This window comes from Vespula vulgaris, chromosome 2, assembly GCF_905475345.1.
Source record: "Vespula vulgaris chromosome 2, iyVesVulg1.1, whole genome shotgun sequence".
Lineage (NCBI taxonomy): Eukaryota > Metazoa > Arthropoda > Insecta > Hymenoptera > Vespidae > Vespula > Vespula vulgaris.
Window position 1 is genome coordinate 3984570 of NC_066587.1, and position 15557 is coordinate 4000126.

Below are 15557 nucleotides of genomic sequence, written 5' to 3' on the forward strand. Positions count from 1 at the left end.
TTTATCGATTTTTTTATTTAACCTTCTATAACGTCATGTAACTTTGAACTCACATACTTATGCATATGTGTATGTAGATATTTATATTTTATTTTTATCATTATTTTCTTTCTTTCTTTTTTTTTATTTTTTTATTTTTTTTTTTTTTTTATTTCATCAACACAATATTCATTCTTCTTATTACTATCCAAAGTTTCGAATATATTTTAGTTTTAAGTACAAACTCCTAGGTGATTTTAAAAATTCGTTTACTCCTTTTCGAGATTTTTTAGGCTAATTCTTTTACTTATAACGATCGTAAGTTTTCGATCAGTAGTTGCCATTTCTATGAGAGATTATTTACAATTAGATATTTTGAACTGGTATAATAGAAAGGAATTGATAATTTTTCAGGCTCTGACACTCGTGAAAACATGCGAGCCAGTTGCTGAAATGCGAGAATGCAGAGCTCCAAGGGATTGGTCTCTCTTAGCCCTTCAAAATACACGAACCGGAAAGTCTCACTATTTGGTGATATGCCGATGTCCGGATTCAAATATACTTGGTACGAAAAATATAAAAAGAAACAATTTCGATTGAAAGAATATTTGATAAGTGTATTATACAGGGTGTAACTTAATAGTCCGTAGAAATTTTGGAGATAAGTTTTAGTAGAAAATGTCCTATGAGTGTGAAATGTTTGCTTCTAGAGTTATGATTTGCGATTTCAAAATTATCTTGCAATGGTTGAAAGAAATTATTACGTTAAATTGCCAGGCTTTTCTTTTTTTTTTTTTTTTTGAATCCCTCGTGATTTCTTTAACCTTCCTTTAACTTGCATTCCTTACGCAACCAAGAAAAAAACACAGTTTATAACTCCTATAGAATTTGACGTGATAATTTCTCCAACCATTGCAGGATAACATTGAATCGTCGTAACTTCAGAAGCAAGCGTCCATGTACATAGGACATTTTCTACTTATGTATATATATATATATATATATATATATATATATGTATATATATGTTGTATTGCAGAGGGTCCCATGAGTCACGATCAACCGACCTATGCAAGTGTACCAGGAATTCGTGTTTATGGAATGATGTGTGTACAAGGAAATAGAAGAGGCCGGCCATTACGACATATACGTAGTCTTATGGGTCGGTTTTTCTATTTTTCTGTTCTCTTTTTATCATGATTATTATTATTTTTAATTGAACAACGAAGTGACTGGAATTAACGAAATTACAGGTTTTAACGACTTGGAAGAAAATACCGAAAGATTTTTATTCGCTGGAGAAGATAAACCAGAGTTCCCTTGGGATAAAGTTCATCAGTTGATGAAGATGGCCGTTTGGGAGTAATTTACGATCAGATCGAACCTTATTCTCGCTCTCCGTCTTTCTTTCTCTCTCTCTCTCTCTCCTTTCCCTTTCGATTTTTTCGATCTAGCCTTTTTCACAATCGTTCATCCTTTCTTTGTCCCTCTTTTCTCTACACGTATCTTTGTTTTTTCTTCTTCTCTTTCTCTTTCTTTCTTTTTTTCCTTTGAAATCAAACCATCCATATACACAGCTTCATTTCATCTTTATTTATTACGATATCATCCTTGTCCGCGTTATCTTTTAGCGTACAATACTCGTATATTTATATTATTCATTAAGTTAGACATCGTGAGCTCGGGATTGGCGTTAAAGCCAGGTGAATTAGCAGCAGCTCGTAGATTTCTTCACTTCCTTTCTTCGTTTCTAATCTTACTTTGTCGCGATTGAATTTAACGAACGTGGAGTATGACGCGTTTAAAATTTCGTGGCAGAACGTCGATTGTAAGAATACATGTACGTATATATATGTACATGTAGACGATTGAAAATTTATGATGAATTACGAGATATATAGGTATATACATAGGTTTCTAAACGAGTAGCTTTTTAATAATCTGCTACTATTACATGCTACTATTATTACGATAAGATATCGTCCCTATTCGTTATACTAATCCAACGCGTAAATTTTATCTACTAAGGTAGTATCGAAATGAAAGCGTTCGTTAGTAAAGACGATCGCATAAGAGGAAACTCTAATATTGATTATAAATCGTCAGCGAGATAGGTAGCTCGCTTAATTGCACGCATAGGAAATCGATTATCGTTATTATTATCCGCCATCTTACAAATTCCAATCAAGCGCGATAAAAATATATTTGGCTGTATGATGTGCTCTTGCTTCTTCTCAGATTATTTAAGATATATAAATATTGCGCGCAATTGATCTACGATCGCAGCAACACGAATTTAATTAATTAACTTTTTTTTTTTTTGACACTGAAATGTTTCCGGAAGAGAGTGCGCTCCTGACGCGCAATTTAAATGTAAAGTTAGATCAGAATGTTTTTTTTTTTTTAGTCTTGAAAAATAAGAAAAAAACAAGAAGAAAAGAAAAAGCCAAAAAAAAAGGAAAAATATAAAAAAATATTATGTAGATACGTTTAAACGCCTGCGGAAAATTCTGTGGCCATAAACTATGAAAAAATATTTCCTACGTGAAATCAATATAGGATTGAATCGAACTTTTGATTATTTTATGTACGAGTGTACGATAAAAAGTATTCTGAAATATCAATGCGTTCGTTCAACTCTGAACTTGTAAATTATATATATATATATATATATATATATATATATATATATATATACATATATATATATATATATATATCTGTTAATTATCACTCACCAAGAACATCAGAATTGACCAAGACGTTGCAGCTGTACATCGGTGTGACCAATCGTGGACGTCTTAAATTGAAGGCTTTTCTGCAGGCTTCCTTACACGCTGACATTAAGTGACCACCAAGATGACCTTGACTTAGATTTCCACTTTCACTATAAAAACGACGAAACAAATATAAAATAAAATTGAAATACAATATAAATACATATATCGAGTGAATGGTAACTTACCTGTTTGCATCTTCAAATATCTGCCACTTTTTGACAACAAAACAAACACCCATCGTTGGTTCTTCGCACAATGGACCAGCGAGTGTAGCTAACTGAAAACCATTAACCATACTACTGTCGTATCTGAAAACGATAATGATAATATTTTGTTGTTATAACAAGGTAAAAATAATCTTAATATCTACACTGGAAATAATTTTTCATTGAAACGAATACTTACAGCAGTCGGGGATCGGTCGATTTAAATTGTCGTTCCCAAAAATTACGATGTTTATAATCCGTTTCGTTTAACAAAATATTAGGTCCACATTTTCGTGGTCCAAAGGACCATATCATTTCTAAACTTATCTTCCAGCCAGCTTCCTTGAAGGCAATCGTTAAATCGTTTTTAAAACTTTCAATCGCTTTTTGCTGCTTATCCGACACTGTTGAATCCTGAATAGATAATTCGTTCAAATCGGAACAGTCTTCGAGTAACGAATCTTCTTTCTCTTTCGTGAATTTACTAAAATGCTGATCCATCCATTTCAATAGATCCGCATGTTTTTCTAATAATTTCGTTACACTTTCTGGAAGTGGTTTAGCATCGATTTCGAAACAACATTGTCGATTTACCGTCCAAGTTTCTAAATTCACTTCTTCTGCCTTTTTCTCGATAGCTTCATTTACCATGTCCACTTTTGGTGGTGGCACAACCGTTTCTCTGAAGGGAACGATTGGTTCAGAAACATTGATTTCAACTTTGGCATATCGTAACGTTAGATCTTCCAAACACCTTTCCAGATGTACCTCACCGGCAGTATTCAAAATAATCTCACCCGTTTCTTGTATATGTACTATGGCACATGCGTCCGCTTGATTGAGTAACTTCAAGCCGTTTATAAGCTTTTGTAAATCATTCGGATGTTTCGGTTCCAATGCTACTCGTAAAATTGGAACCGCGAGAGAAGTCAATTCGGAAAACGATGGACAAGCTATAGTAGTGGATAAAGTTGCAGTTTTTAATACGTGTTCTTCTAAACAACCGATACCAAAAACATTACCAGCAGGAATTTTGGTGATAGGTTCTAATTCTCTTCCCATTAATAAATATAATTTTTCGATAGTTACTTTAGTAATATGTCTTCCAGGCTGTAAATCTTTCAACGTTGTTGCAGCTATATCTTCTCCTGCTTTTTGATACTCTAAAGCTTTCACAGGATTGTGTTTTGGTCCAAGGACGTAGACTTCGCTCCCTACTTTAAGCGTACCCGAATATATTCTTGCAAAAGCTATTAAAGAAGTGGCGATATCATCATCAGTTGCGGATTCTTCCTCAGATTTTTTATCCGAATTATCTATACACTCTCCGTTAGGTCTTTCCTCGGATCTTTCTCGTTGTAACATCTCTGCATGTTTCTGTCTGGCAGCTGCTTTTCTTTGCGCCAACTCTTCGGCCGTTAAGGGTTTCATCTTATTTTCTGGCAAAGATTCTCGTTCCGTTGGAAACATTTTAGAGATAAATACAATTACTGGTGCTTCGGCTGAAGAATTGCATGCTAAAAATGCTTCTTTAAGTTGTTGTGTTTCCGCCGGTAAAGTAGAGAAACCAGCATTTCCACTGATCAGACGTTCAATCTTTTCGCTAGATAAACTATGAGGCGCTGGTACTTTTTCACATATCATATTAATACATGCTCGAGCCAAAGGAAGCCATTGAGAGCACACAGCTTGTAACTGTGCCTTGGGATCCGTATGCCTTAAGTCTCTCGTCGTTAATTTAATATTTAATTTTTCAGCTATAGACGGGATTTTATCTTTATCTTTTCTAACAACTATAGTTTCATATAAAGACCATAGATTATCAAGAATGAGCTGTACAAATAGAGGTTTCTTTGCCTTCTCTTGGGCTCCTTTCAATATTCTTTTTGTCTTACTATTTAAATAATAATCTCCCCAAAGTGTTTTCAATAAAACCTTTTCACTGAAGCCTAATTTTGTAGAAAAAAATTGTGCAAATTCTTTGATGCTAAATCCCCAACCGTCGACAGCACTCGTGAACAGAACGTTGCCTTGTTCCGGTGAAAAATATAAATTAGAATCATCTATGTCGTCGAGTACAGATTGCCAATCAGCTAAATTTCTTTCCATAACATTTTCAGTCGTAGAGACATTGGTATGCTCTTTCTCTTCACGTTCCATTATATCGCTAGCAAATAATTCTCCCATCACTGCATTAACTTGTTCTAAAAGTTGTGTTAAATGTAGATAAGCATCCAGTGGCGATAACTTGATCTCTGTTATCAATCTATCAATTTTATTCAAGATTAAAACAGGTTTGAGACCTTCGACATAAGATATAGAAAGAGCACTGCGAGTTTGGGGACATATTCCTTCTACAACATCAACGACGATAACAGCACCGTCGCATAATCTAACGGCGGTTGAAACTTCTGATGCAAAATCAACGTGGCCAGGAGAATCTATTAGATTTATCACAAATTCTGTGGTATTATAAATGTGATAAAGAGATATAGAACTCGATTTCATAGTAATTCCTCTTAATTGTTCATCCGGACGACTATCCAAATATCGAAGCTTGCCAGCAAGCTTGTTAGAGATGATACCATTACTCGCAACGAGAGAATCTGCCAATGTTGTTTTTCCATGATCGACGTGTGCAAGTATACAAATGTTACGAATACGACAAGGATCTTGCTGTAGCTCACAGAGCTTCTCAGCGTTTACAAGCTTCATTGTTTATAATCAATGTAAAAAAGAATAATATATAGAATTAGCTATATGCTGCTTCATATATCGCTTACGCTATATGAACTTACAAAAATAAGTATGCAAAATAATGTATATGAATAAATTAAAGATCTAACTTTTGAAAACAAATTAAGTCCCAATACACTATAATAGTATAGTAAATACTATTTCACTTTATTTTCGTTCCAAAATGCACAACGTTCGCTAAACACAAGAGTATATCGTTGTTCGATTGGCATTGCTCTTGTCTTATGAAGCATGCTCGCCAATTCGAACTGTAAAACGGTAGAAGAGCACTCGACGAGCGCGCACGAATGCTTTTCTTTTCGTTGAACGTGGTCGACATGCAATCGATGTTAGAAAAACGTGGTTGACACTTGAACAATTTTGAGGTTAGATGCATTAAAGCGATAATGATGTAACTTTCTTCAATGATATCAACAATCTGCTTCCAATGGCAACAATAAGAAATATTTTCTGATTCTCGACACGACTGATGTTTCACTCGATCACAGCATTTTTTGCTTCGAACTTGAAAATACGTGAAGAAACTATTCCACAGACGTGAAGACCTTAGCGGTCATGACGGTACATGCAAAGTCAAGTGTATATCTTTTAGTACGATTGCGTGATAAATACTTTTTCATTTATATAATATAAAATATCATTTTTCATATATTTTATTGAATTCAAAGGTACTCCGAGAAATATTACTCATTGGTTTTAACCATATGTATGTAATTATATTTTATAATTATATATCGATTAACATACGGAATCCATAGGAATTGACTTGAGCTTGGTTGTCATTAGCGGGAAATTCTTTAACATTGCACCACAAGTCGAAATTTCTCAATCGGAAGAGTGTGACTTTACGCACCAATAAACAGCGATAAAATCAATATAACGATGAAAAATATTATTTTGGAAATTAAATAATGTCATTAAACAACGACTATTGCCCGAGAAGAGTTTTCATATAATTAATATTTTATATCATCTTCATATAAAAAAATTATAAGAAAATAATTTTCCTGTTACATAATATATTACGTAATAAAAATTCGTACCGATGTTTTCGACATCGCTAATCATATCGATATCTATCTCGAATAATTAAATAAAAAAAACAAACACTACTGTAAGGACAATTAAATCATTTTAGTTGCGTTTTTCACTTATCAACGTTCTTATTGAAAATGATTCCCATATACGATTAAGTAATTATCCTAGCAATAATTATTTAAATAATTTAATTTAGCACGAATTATGTGGCATTGCAAAAGTATAAAAATTATATAAACTTAATAAACTTAAAGATAAAAATCGATAACTTCCTGTAAAATATATAAGCGTGTCAATTTTTTAATTCTTCTAGCGTAACGAAATCGCATCATTTCTAAGATTTATATAAAAGCGGGTGTAACGATTTTACGAATAGAAGAAATACGAACGGAAAAGAGAAACAACAAGAAGCAAACATGATGAAATACGTTATCGTCGCTTGCCTGTGCCTAATGCTGGTAGTAAGTAATATTGAATCTTTCTCGCGATAAAATTTCTAAAATGTACGAGGAATTTATTTATTTTCATTTATTTTCACTTCTAAAACGAGTACGTTTGATCAATTATATCTTAGAAACCCTAATCCTATGAATTAAGGATCTATGATCCACATACAACATGGCTTGTGTAAAAGGATCCAAATGTCTTTATTTTGAAATTCCATAGGAAATCAAAAAAAATATACAATTTTTTTCTTTTTTACACTTACCATATATACCATATTGTTAATATTTCAATCATAATTTTGATTTAGCTTGGTCAAGCAAAATCGCAAGATCAACAGGAAACTACGACCGATAAAAGAGTACGTAATAAAGAAATTTACTTGTTCAATATTCAATAATTTGATGAGTTTTTTATTAATTTGATGATCACATGTTTGTAGGTTGAACGTGACGTAGATAAGAATCAAATGCCAGGACAAGGACTTCCATTTCCAGGACAATTCCCTGATATGATCAACAAAGGGATAGAAGATATTCAACGTGCTATAACTGGGACAATGGAAAATGTAAAAGAACCAATGAGTAATTTTGGATCAAGACGTCGTCGTAGTTCAGAGAAACACTAGAATATGATGTAATCACTTACGTCATGACAAAAGTAGGTACTATTGAATATTATTCGAAGATTCTCAAAATAGAAATTATATCGGAAATTGATAATTAGAAAAATCCATATTCTATTTTAAAATTGTATGTATACAATTGTGTTTTTACTTTCATCTTACTCTGTCGATAAAATAGATAATTACGTTTTTATCAATTGAACTTACTTTAATTCAATAGAAATCTCTCAGATTGCGCTGCTATCGTGAGATTGTGGAAAGAGTTCGAAGAAAAATTTTAATCAGAAACATCCGTTTTAATATGTTTATTATTTTTAGGGTATTTATTAAAAATATGACAGAAATATATTAATATCGATTACAGGGAATATTGAAATGCGGCTTGTACATTTGATGGACGATGCATCGTAAAAATTATCTTACTGGTACGCATTAAAATCTATTCGATATTATATACATATTTATATGTACATGTATATATATATATATATATGTATATATATGTGTGTATATATATATATGTATATATTACGATAAGATATACATAATGTTACGCACGAGATTTTAACAAAGAAATAACACATAGTCAAATAAATGTTTGCACGTTAAATAAATTTTATTTCTTTACATTGAACCTATTTTAATCATTATTACTTATATATATCAAGACGATGATATGAATTAAAGCGTAAAAATCACATGCGCATTTATAAGACGCCGATGTTACGTAATGTTAAATGAAGTTTTTATTATTAACTGGTATTTCATTAGGACTGATGATTAATAAATTAAACGTACTTATAAAGAAGAAAAAAAATGACCTTTGGGATTGAAGAAATTTGTGTTTATTGACAGAAATATTGACGTCCAAAATTATTTATAGGTAACCTTCAGATGATGTGAATATGTATAGTTAAGAACATTTACTTTTAAAATTATTTATTTAAATTATTTTTCAAAATATTGTCATTATCGTAATTATAATACTCTTCTGTCGTTCGACCAATAAAATCATATCAAGCCTGATAGAATCTTTCTGATGGTACCGGCAAGACTAGCGATGTTTTATTACAATATATTATTTAGCGTTTCTCCTGACGTGTTGGCAAATAAATCTGGATGATCAAAGCTCATTTCGTTGTTAATTAAAACGCCAATCTATAGAATCGTTCCCATCATTAATATAATTCTCATCATTGTCTTCATTGATTTTCCCACGAACATGGAAATTACGCAAAATAAAATTTTGCAGTTTTAATCTAGAAATATATTTCATTTGGTAGAAATGTGAACTTTGGAAAATAAAAACGTCAAATATTTTATAATTATCATTTTAACTTTGACAACAAGTTAGAAACATGAGCGAGACTGAATTTATTAGAAATAGATATTTTTTAAATATTGATAAAGAATTTTGATGAATATTTCATATTATTTCGTAGTTTTAGCAATCCAGTAGTAAACAGCTTGACCTTCGATTAAGTCATCCTCGACGATATGAATTTCATTTTCATATTTTTATTTTATCTCTTTCTATTATTCTTTTTTTATTTTTTTCAATGATTTTGAAACTAAAATAATATCGAAGACCTTACAAACAAGAGTTACAGCTAATAGCTTCTTAATATTATCGGTTGGACCTACGATCGTTGCTCATCTTCCTAAATTTGTCAAATGTAAACGTTGATTAGATATTTACTAATTTCTTCTATGCCAAAAGATCTTATTCTCGGAGCAATCAGAAGAATCAACAAATTTTTTTCTCAGCATGATAATGATCCTTAATTATGTTATGGTATCCTAATATTTGTGTATATTTGGACTATCTTTTATGCTCGTACGATAGCAGACATTGTGTTGTTAATATATATCATCGTATTAAGGGGTGGCAATAGTTATCGTTTCGCAAGCTATCTTTCCATGGAATGCTGATATTTCGTAAAAAATGAAAAATTATGAAAATTAATATTATTTTATTATCTCTATCTGTTTTATTTTACATAATTAAAATTTGGGAATAAATTTCTTAACTCTTCTTATATTTACTTGCTTAATTTATCGATTGTTAAAGTTTGGGAATGATCTAACTTTTATTCAAACGATACATTGCGATTGAATTTTTTATCATTTACGTGTGACTAGGTACACATTCCGGTTAATCTTTCTTTTTAATTATTTCTTTTAATCATCCTTTCTCTTAATTCTTAAAATGATATAAGTTCGACGAATAATTAATAAACCAGTCTCGCCGTAGCGATTCAATAAACGTATTCATTGCGCTATCAAACGAGCGATAGTTCGTCAGCACTAAAAAAAAATCTCTTTAGTGATCTAGATCGCTATGTGCTTGAGAATATCGATAAGAGGAATTCTTTTCGATAATGGCAAGAAATTATTACTACCAAATCTCAAAAAGAACTCAAAATTTTATTAAAATCCTTCATAAACGTTTTAAAGATGCTTTAATCTATTCCTCGTTCACGTATATTTTCATTTTGTTATTGAAGTGAGTTTAATAAGTAGAAAGTACAATATTTGACGTTCTCATATTCCAAAGTTCACATTTGCGTTTCCATTAAATGCAAAGATGGGAAATATATTACTCGTGCGAAAACAAAATTTTACATTGGAATTGTTCGCAGATAAGTCAATATAGAAGACGATGGGAACTATGTTATAGAGTCAATTTTATGCATCGGCATTTTAATTAATGGCGCGTAGAATAATAAGACTACGAACAATAAGAATTTTTTATCACATAAAATATTTTTATATGATAAAGCAAAAGCTGATAATAAAACAACAAAAATATTATCCAAAGATTGTCTGTCCTTAATCGTGCTCATTTCTACCCTTATTTACTCAGGATATTTTCTTTTTCATTAAGTTAATAGGAATTAGGGAAAAGGTTTGGAATAAAAAGAAAATTTTACTTCGCATTTGGACAAAACAATAACAATATTGATCGAGTATGAATATATGTAGATATATATCAAAATTTAATAATAATTAATAATATAAAAAAAAAAAAACAAGGAAAAAAAAATAAATACAAAAAAGATAATATGGGAAGATCTAAACTACTTATATCATCTTCGTATACAAAGATTGTAAGGAATTTCCTGTTACATAATTTTATTACGTAATCAAAATTTATACCGATATTTTCGATGTCACTAATAACAGTAGGATCTATCTCAAATAATTAACCAAAAAACAAGTGCTATAGTAAGAACGATTCATTTCAGTTGCCTTTTTTTAATAAACGATATTCTTATTTAAAATAATTCCCATATACATACGGTTAAGTAATTATCCTAGCAATCATTAATTAAATAATTTTACTTATCACAAGTATTGCAACATTCTTAAAATGAAAGAAAAAAAAGCATTACATAAATCTAACAAACTAAGAGATAAAAATTGATGGTTTCCTGTGAAAAAATACATTTTAATTTTTTAATTCTTCTAGCGTGACATCTATCATGTCTATCAAAATCGCATCATTTCTAAGATTTATATAAAAGCGAATGTAACAATTTTACGAATAGAAGAAATACGGACTGGAAAGAAGAAACAATAAAAAGCGAATATGAACGAATACGTTATTGTCGCCTGGCTATGTCTCACGTTGATAGTAAGTAATGTTAATTCTTTCTTGTAATAAAATTTGCAAGAATTACGAATATTCAGTTAGCCAGAATAATTTTTCCTATTCCATAATTTTAAACTCTAATCCTATGGATACCATAACGATACCATATTATCGATATTTCAATCATAATTTCAATTTAGCTTGGTCAAGTAGAGTCGCAGGGTCAACAAGAAACTATAACCAATAAGAAAGTACGTAATAAAAAAATTTATTTATTTAATATTTAGTAATTTCATTTTTCATTGGTATTGATGATTACATGTTTATAGGTTGCACGTGACATAGATATGGATCAAGAAATGCCACAAGAGTCGGATTTTTCAAGTCAATTTGCTGATGTAGGAAATATTGTTAGCAACGGGGTCAAGAGTGCTATAGACATTATCAATGCTTTTGCGCAACAGGCAAAAGGTTTGATGCAGCGTTTCTCAACCTATGGATCGCGTTAAATTTTTAATAAATTACAAAATAATAACTGCTATTTAATACCAAAGAAAGTAGAATGATCAATTTGCAAGTCGTTTGTTTCCTGTATATAAAAAATATATAAAAACGGCAAAAAAGATATATAAAAACGAATATCTATTCGCAAAAATTCATACTACCGTCATTAAAAACATCTGCTCAGTTGAAGAAAGAAAGAATTTAAAGCAAATATTCCGAGGGACATATGCCCATATTGTTTAATAATTCATGATAATAATTAAATAATTGACTAAACTGTAATGACTGATATCCTAAGAAAATAAACTCAACGTATAATCCATATACATATAAGCAAATAAAAATTAAAAAGGAACATTTCTTACTTTTAAATATGTGTTTATTTTTGCCAATTATTTATAGGACATGTTGCTCATAATATGATTCTAAACGTGTAAATTGAATATAGAATTATATGGAGGATTTATTCGTATTATTTTATCGAAAGAAAAAATAAAATATGTAACGTATCCGTTTGGTATTGATGCAATCTGTAAAAAATCGTTAATTTCAGGGTTGCATCTGGTATGTGCATGCGCGAATCAATGAATGAATGAACAGAGGAGTCTATGGGGATTCGAGCATGGTATGATGCAGGTTGAGAGGGTTGGTCTTCTACATCTTTCTCTAAATAAACGAGAAAAAGGAGGAACCTAAATCGACTGAACATGTGGGTGGGTTTACACACCCTTCTGTTGGTCAAAGAGCTTGGGACGAGATATTGCGATAATTAGATGAGGGCTCGTTAGGATTGAATGTTTAGTCGGTAAATGGTATAATCAAAATATTCAACGGAAATATGGCCGGAAATGATAGCCAATCTTGTTTGATTGGCGCTATTTGCAATCTAGTATCTCCAAAAACGAAAAATCATAATAATTTGCACATAGGGACAATAATTTGTTATACGTTTCAATTTTGTCTTCATAATGAAAAAATAGGTTACATTAGAGTTGCAACAGGTTTCAACCGTTTAATTCGATATGGGATTGAAAATGAACACTGTTGGATAGTGCATTATCAGTATTATTCGAGTTACGGAGTATCGTTTACTCAGCATACTTATAGTATGAAAGCCACATCTAATAACGTGGGGTCAAAATATTCAATAAAAATTGATAATAAATTACAAAGATCGCTATTTTTTCGATTTCTGTCAATTCTCATCAATTTTCATCGAAGATCGATAAACATATTTTGCTGTAATAGTTCCATGAACTCTTTTTATATGATATTACAAATAAAAAAAATGGATAATATTTGTAAATACGATCAATAAGATTGGTAAAATTCTTGCCAAGACTCTTGCTAGTAAAGATCTTGAGCGAGAAGCTTGAAAATATCGCTGTCAAGATAAGCAAGAAATATGAAGTTAAAACTCATATCGTTAAGGCTGATTTAACAAAAAATCTAAGATATTAAGCATGATTTTTAATATCTTATGACAATAATTATTTTTCAATAAAAGAACGTGTCGATCTAGAAATTATTAAAAATATGTTTCTTTTTTTACAAATTTCGGAAATTTAACATTACTTTCTTCCTTTGCATTTGAAATGAAAAAAATAAATAAATATGTATACTCTCTATCTATAGATTGTTTTCAGAATGACAAGGATGAAAAATTATTGATGAAAATTTAAAAAAATATTATTCCTTGTAAAATTCATTATCGACGTTTATAAAATTTTTCGAAAGTCATGTTACAACACGTGACTTTAAAAATATAAGTATGCTGAGTAAGTAATAACTTGATAACATGAAAAATACTTATTGGGCAATGACTCCGTAGCGGTTCGACAAACATATTTAGTTTGCTGTAGTACGAACGCGGCTCAAGCATATAAAAATATTTAAGAACATAAATACGTGTTAAGATGTTAACGTGGTTGGAGAAGATCTTTTTGATTGTCCTGATCGTAGTGGCGGTAAAAATATTGATAAAAGGAGCCCATTTGATATGGAAAAAATTATTAGCACCTAATCTAGGTTTGGGTATAGATCTAACGAGTCAAGGAAAGTGGGCAATAATCACAGGTGCAACGGACGGTATCGGAAAATCTTTCGCCAATGCTCTTGCTAGCAAAGGTCTCGATATCGTCTTAGTCTCGAGATCATTACCAAAGCTTAAAGATGTCGCAAGCGAAATAAAAGAGAGATATGGAGTTAAAACTTGTATCGTTGTGGCTGATTTAACACAAGGTCCAACAATTTATTCTAAGATTGCCAAAGCTACGGAGGAACTCGAGGTACGACCATCTATCAAAATTCTTTAACATAATATCAGCATTTTAAAAAATACCTCAATCCGTTACTAAAGAATTTTTTCTTAGATATATCTCTTACTTATTGACGAAATTAAACTAATTACGAATTTTAACTAAATACGAAGTTTATACTTTTAAATGAATATATCTATTAAATGAAAAGATGAAAACGTTCGTACGTAAGTCGAATGTGAAGAACGATAGAAATAACGTTAATAATAGGAATGATTTTTACAGGTTGGCATTTTAATTAACAATGCTGGAATGAGTTACGAATATCCGGAACTTTTTACCAAGATACCAGAAGAAACTCTAAATAATATAATGCAATTAAATATCGTTGGTCTTACCGGTATCAGCAAGATGATTCTACCAAGAATGCTACTACGAAAAAAGGGTGTCATAATTAATGTAAGTTCGTTGTCGGGGATGGATATTCCAAGTCCATATTTGACAGTCTATGCGGCCAGTAAAGCTTATGTCATTAAATTCAGCACCGATTTAGCTGCGGAAGTAGCTCAGAATGGTATTACCATACAATGTATTGTTCCTGGACCTGTTGCCACTAAGATGACCAAAGTCAAGTAAGAACGTTTATTAATTTTTCATTATTTTCTTCGATCAAATATCTTTTTGTAATCGTATTCCTTGACTATTATTCTAAAATGTAATACATCTATACGTTGACTTTTTTCAGAAAACCAACGTGGATGACACCGACTGCTGATAAGTTTGTCGAAGCTACTTTAAAAACAGTGGGAATCGAGTCTTTAACAACAGGATATCTACCGCACTATTTAGTGTACGGATTTATGAAAACGTTGACATGCGTGTGTGAGAAGGGTGCAATGTGGTTAGTGACCAGAACGATGCTCAATGTAAAAGGACGTTCTCTCCGGAAAAAGATGAGGGAACAGGAGCAAATGAAAGAAGCATTGAAATGATATTGCTTTTCGTCCTATATATATATATATATATATATATATATATATATATATATATATATATGTACATAAATACAATTTTCAAATCAAAATTTTTTTCAAATTTTCATCGTTGCTTTAGCGAGTGATGATTGCAAAACTTAAATACAAAATGTATTTAATTTTTACAAGAAACTTTGATGTAACAACAAGTTGAATTTACATAATGTACTTATTCTATTTTTATTTGAAATATTTTTTCTTATTTCTTTTTCCTGTTTTATATATATATATATATATATATATATATATATATATATATATAATGATTAACACGTTACATTTGTATGTTTATGCTACCGCATATGAAAAAAAATGACGTATGTGAGTTGAACCTAAT

At 30.8% G+C, this 15557-nt stretch overlaps 3 protein-coding genes across 3 annotated transcripts in view; 2 read left to right on the plus strand and 1 right to left on the minus strand.

Annotated features, from left to right (window-relative positions):
* LOC127072538 (mucin-5AC) overlaps positions 1-2675 on the plus strand; it is a 21208-nt gene extending 18533 nt beyond the window's left edge. Inside the window, exons 4-6 of the mRNA XM_051013008.1 lie at positions 394-544; positions 1019-1141; positions 1233-2675. Coding sequence (XP_050868965.1) covers positions 394-544; positions 1019-1141; positions 1233-1345 — 387 coding nt within the window. The 3' untranslated portion in view covers positions 1346-2675. The remainder of the gene's footprint in view (positions 1-393; positions 545-1018; positions 1142-1232) is intronic.
* The window catches only part of LOC127072521 (elongation factor-like GTPase 1), a 51845-nt gene extending 45546 nt beyond the window's left edge, over positions 1-6299 (minus strand). The window contains exons 1-3 of the mRNA XM_051012968.1: positions 3165-6299; positions 2945-3067; positions 2718-2866 (exon numbers count right to left, since the gene is read on the minus strand). Coding sequence (XP_050868925.1) covers positions 2718-2866; positions 2945-3067; positions 3165-5680 — 2788 coding nt within the window. The 5' untranslated portion in view covers positions 5681-6299. The remainder of the gene's footprint in view (positions 1-2717; positions 2867-2944; positions 3068-3164) is intronic.
* A 7302-nt stretch (positions 6300-13601) lies between these two features.
* Positions 13602-15344, plus strand: LOC127072541 (very-long-chain 3-oxoacyl-CoA reductase-like). Its single transcript, XM_051013015.1, has 3 exons — positions 13602-14216; positions 14472-14818; positions 14932-15344. Exons 1-3 carry the CDS (start codon positions 13845-13847, stop codon positions 15176-15178), a joined length of 966 nt encoding a protein of 321 aa, XP_050868972.1. The 5' UTR covers positions 13602-13844; the 3' UTR covers positions 15179-15344.
* Positions 15345-15557: the final 213 nt, after the last annotated feature.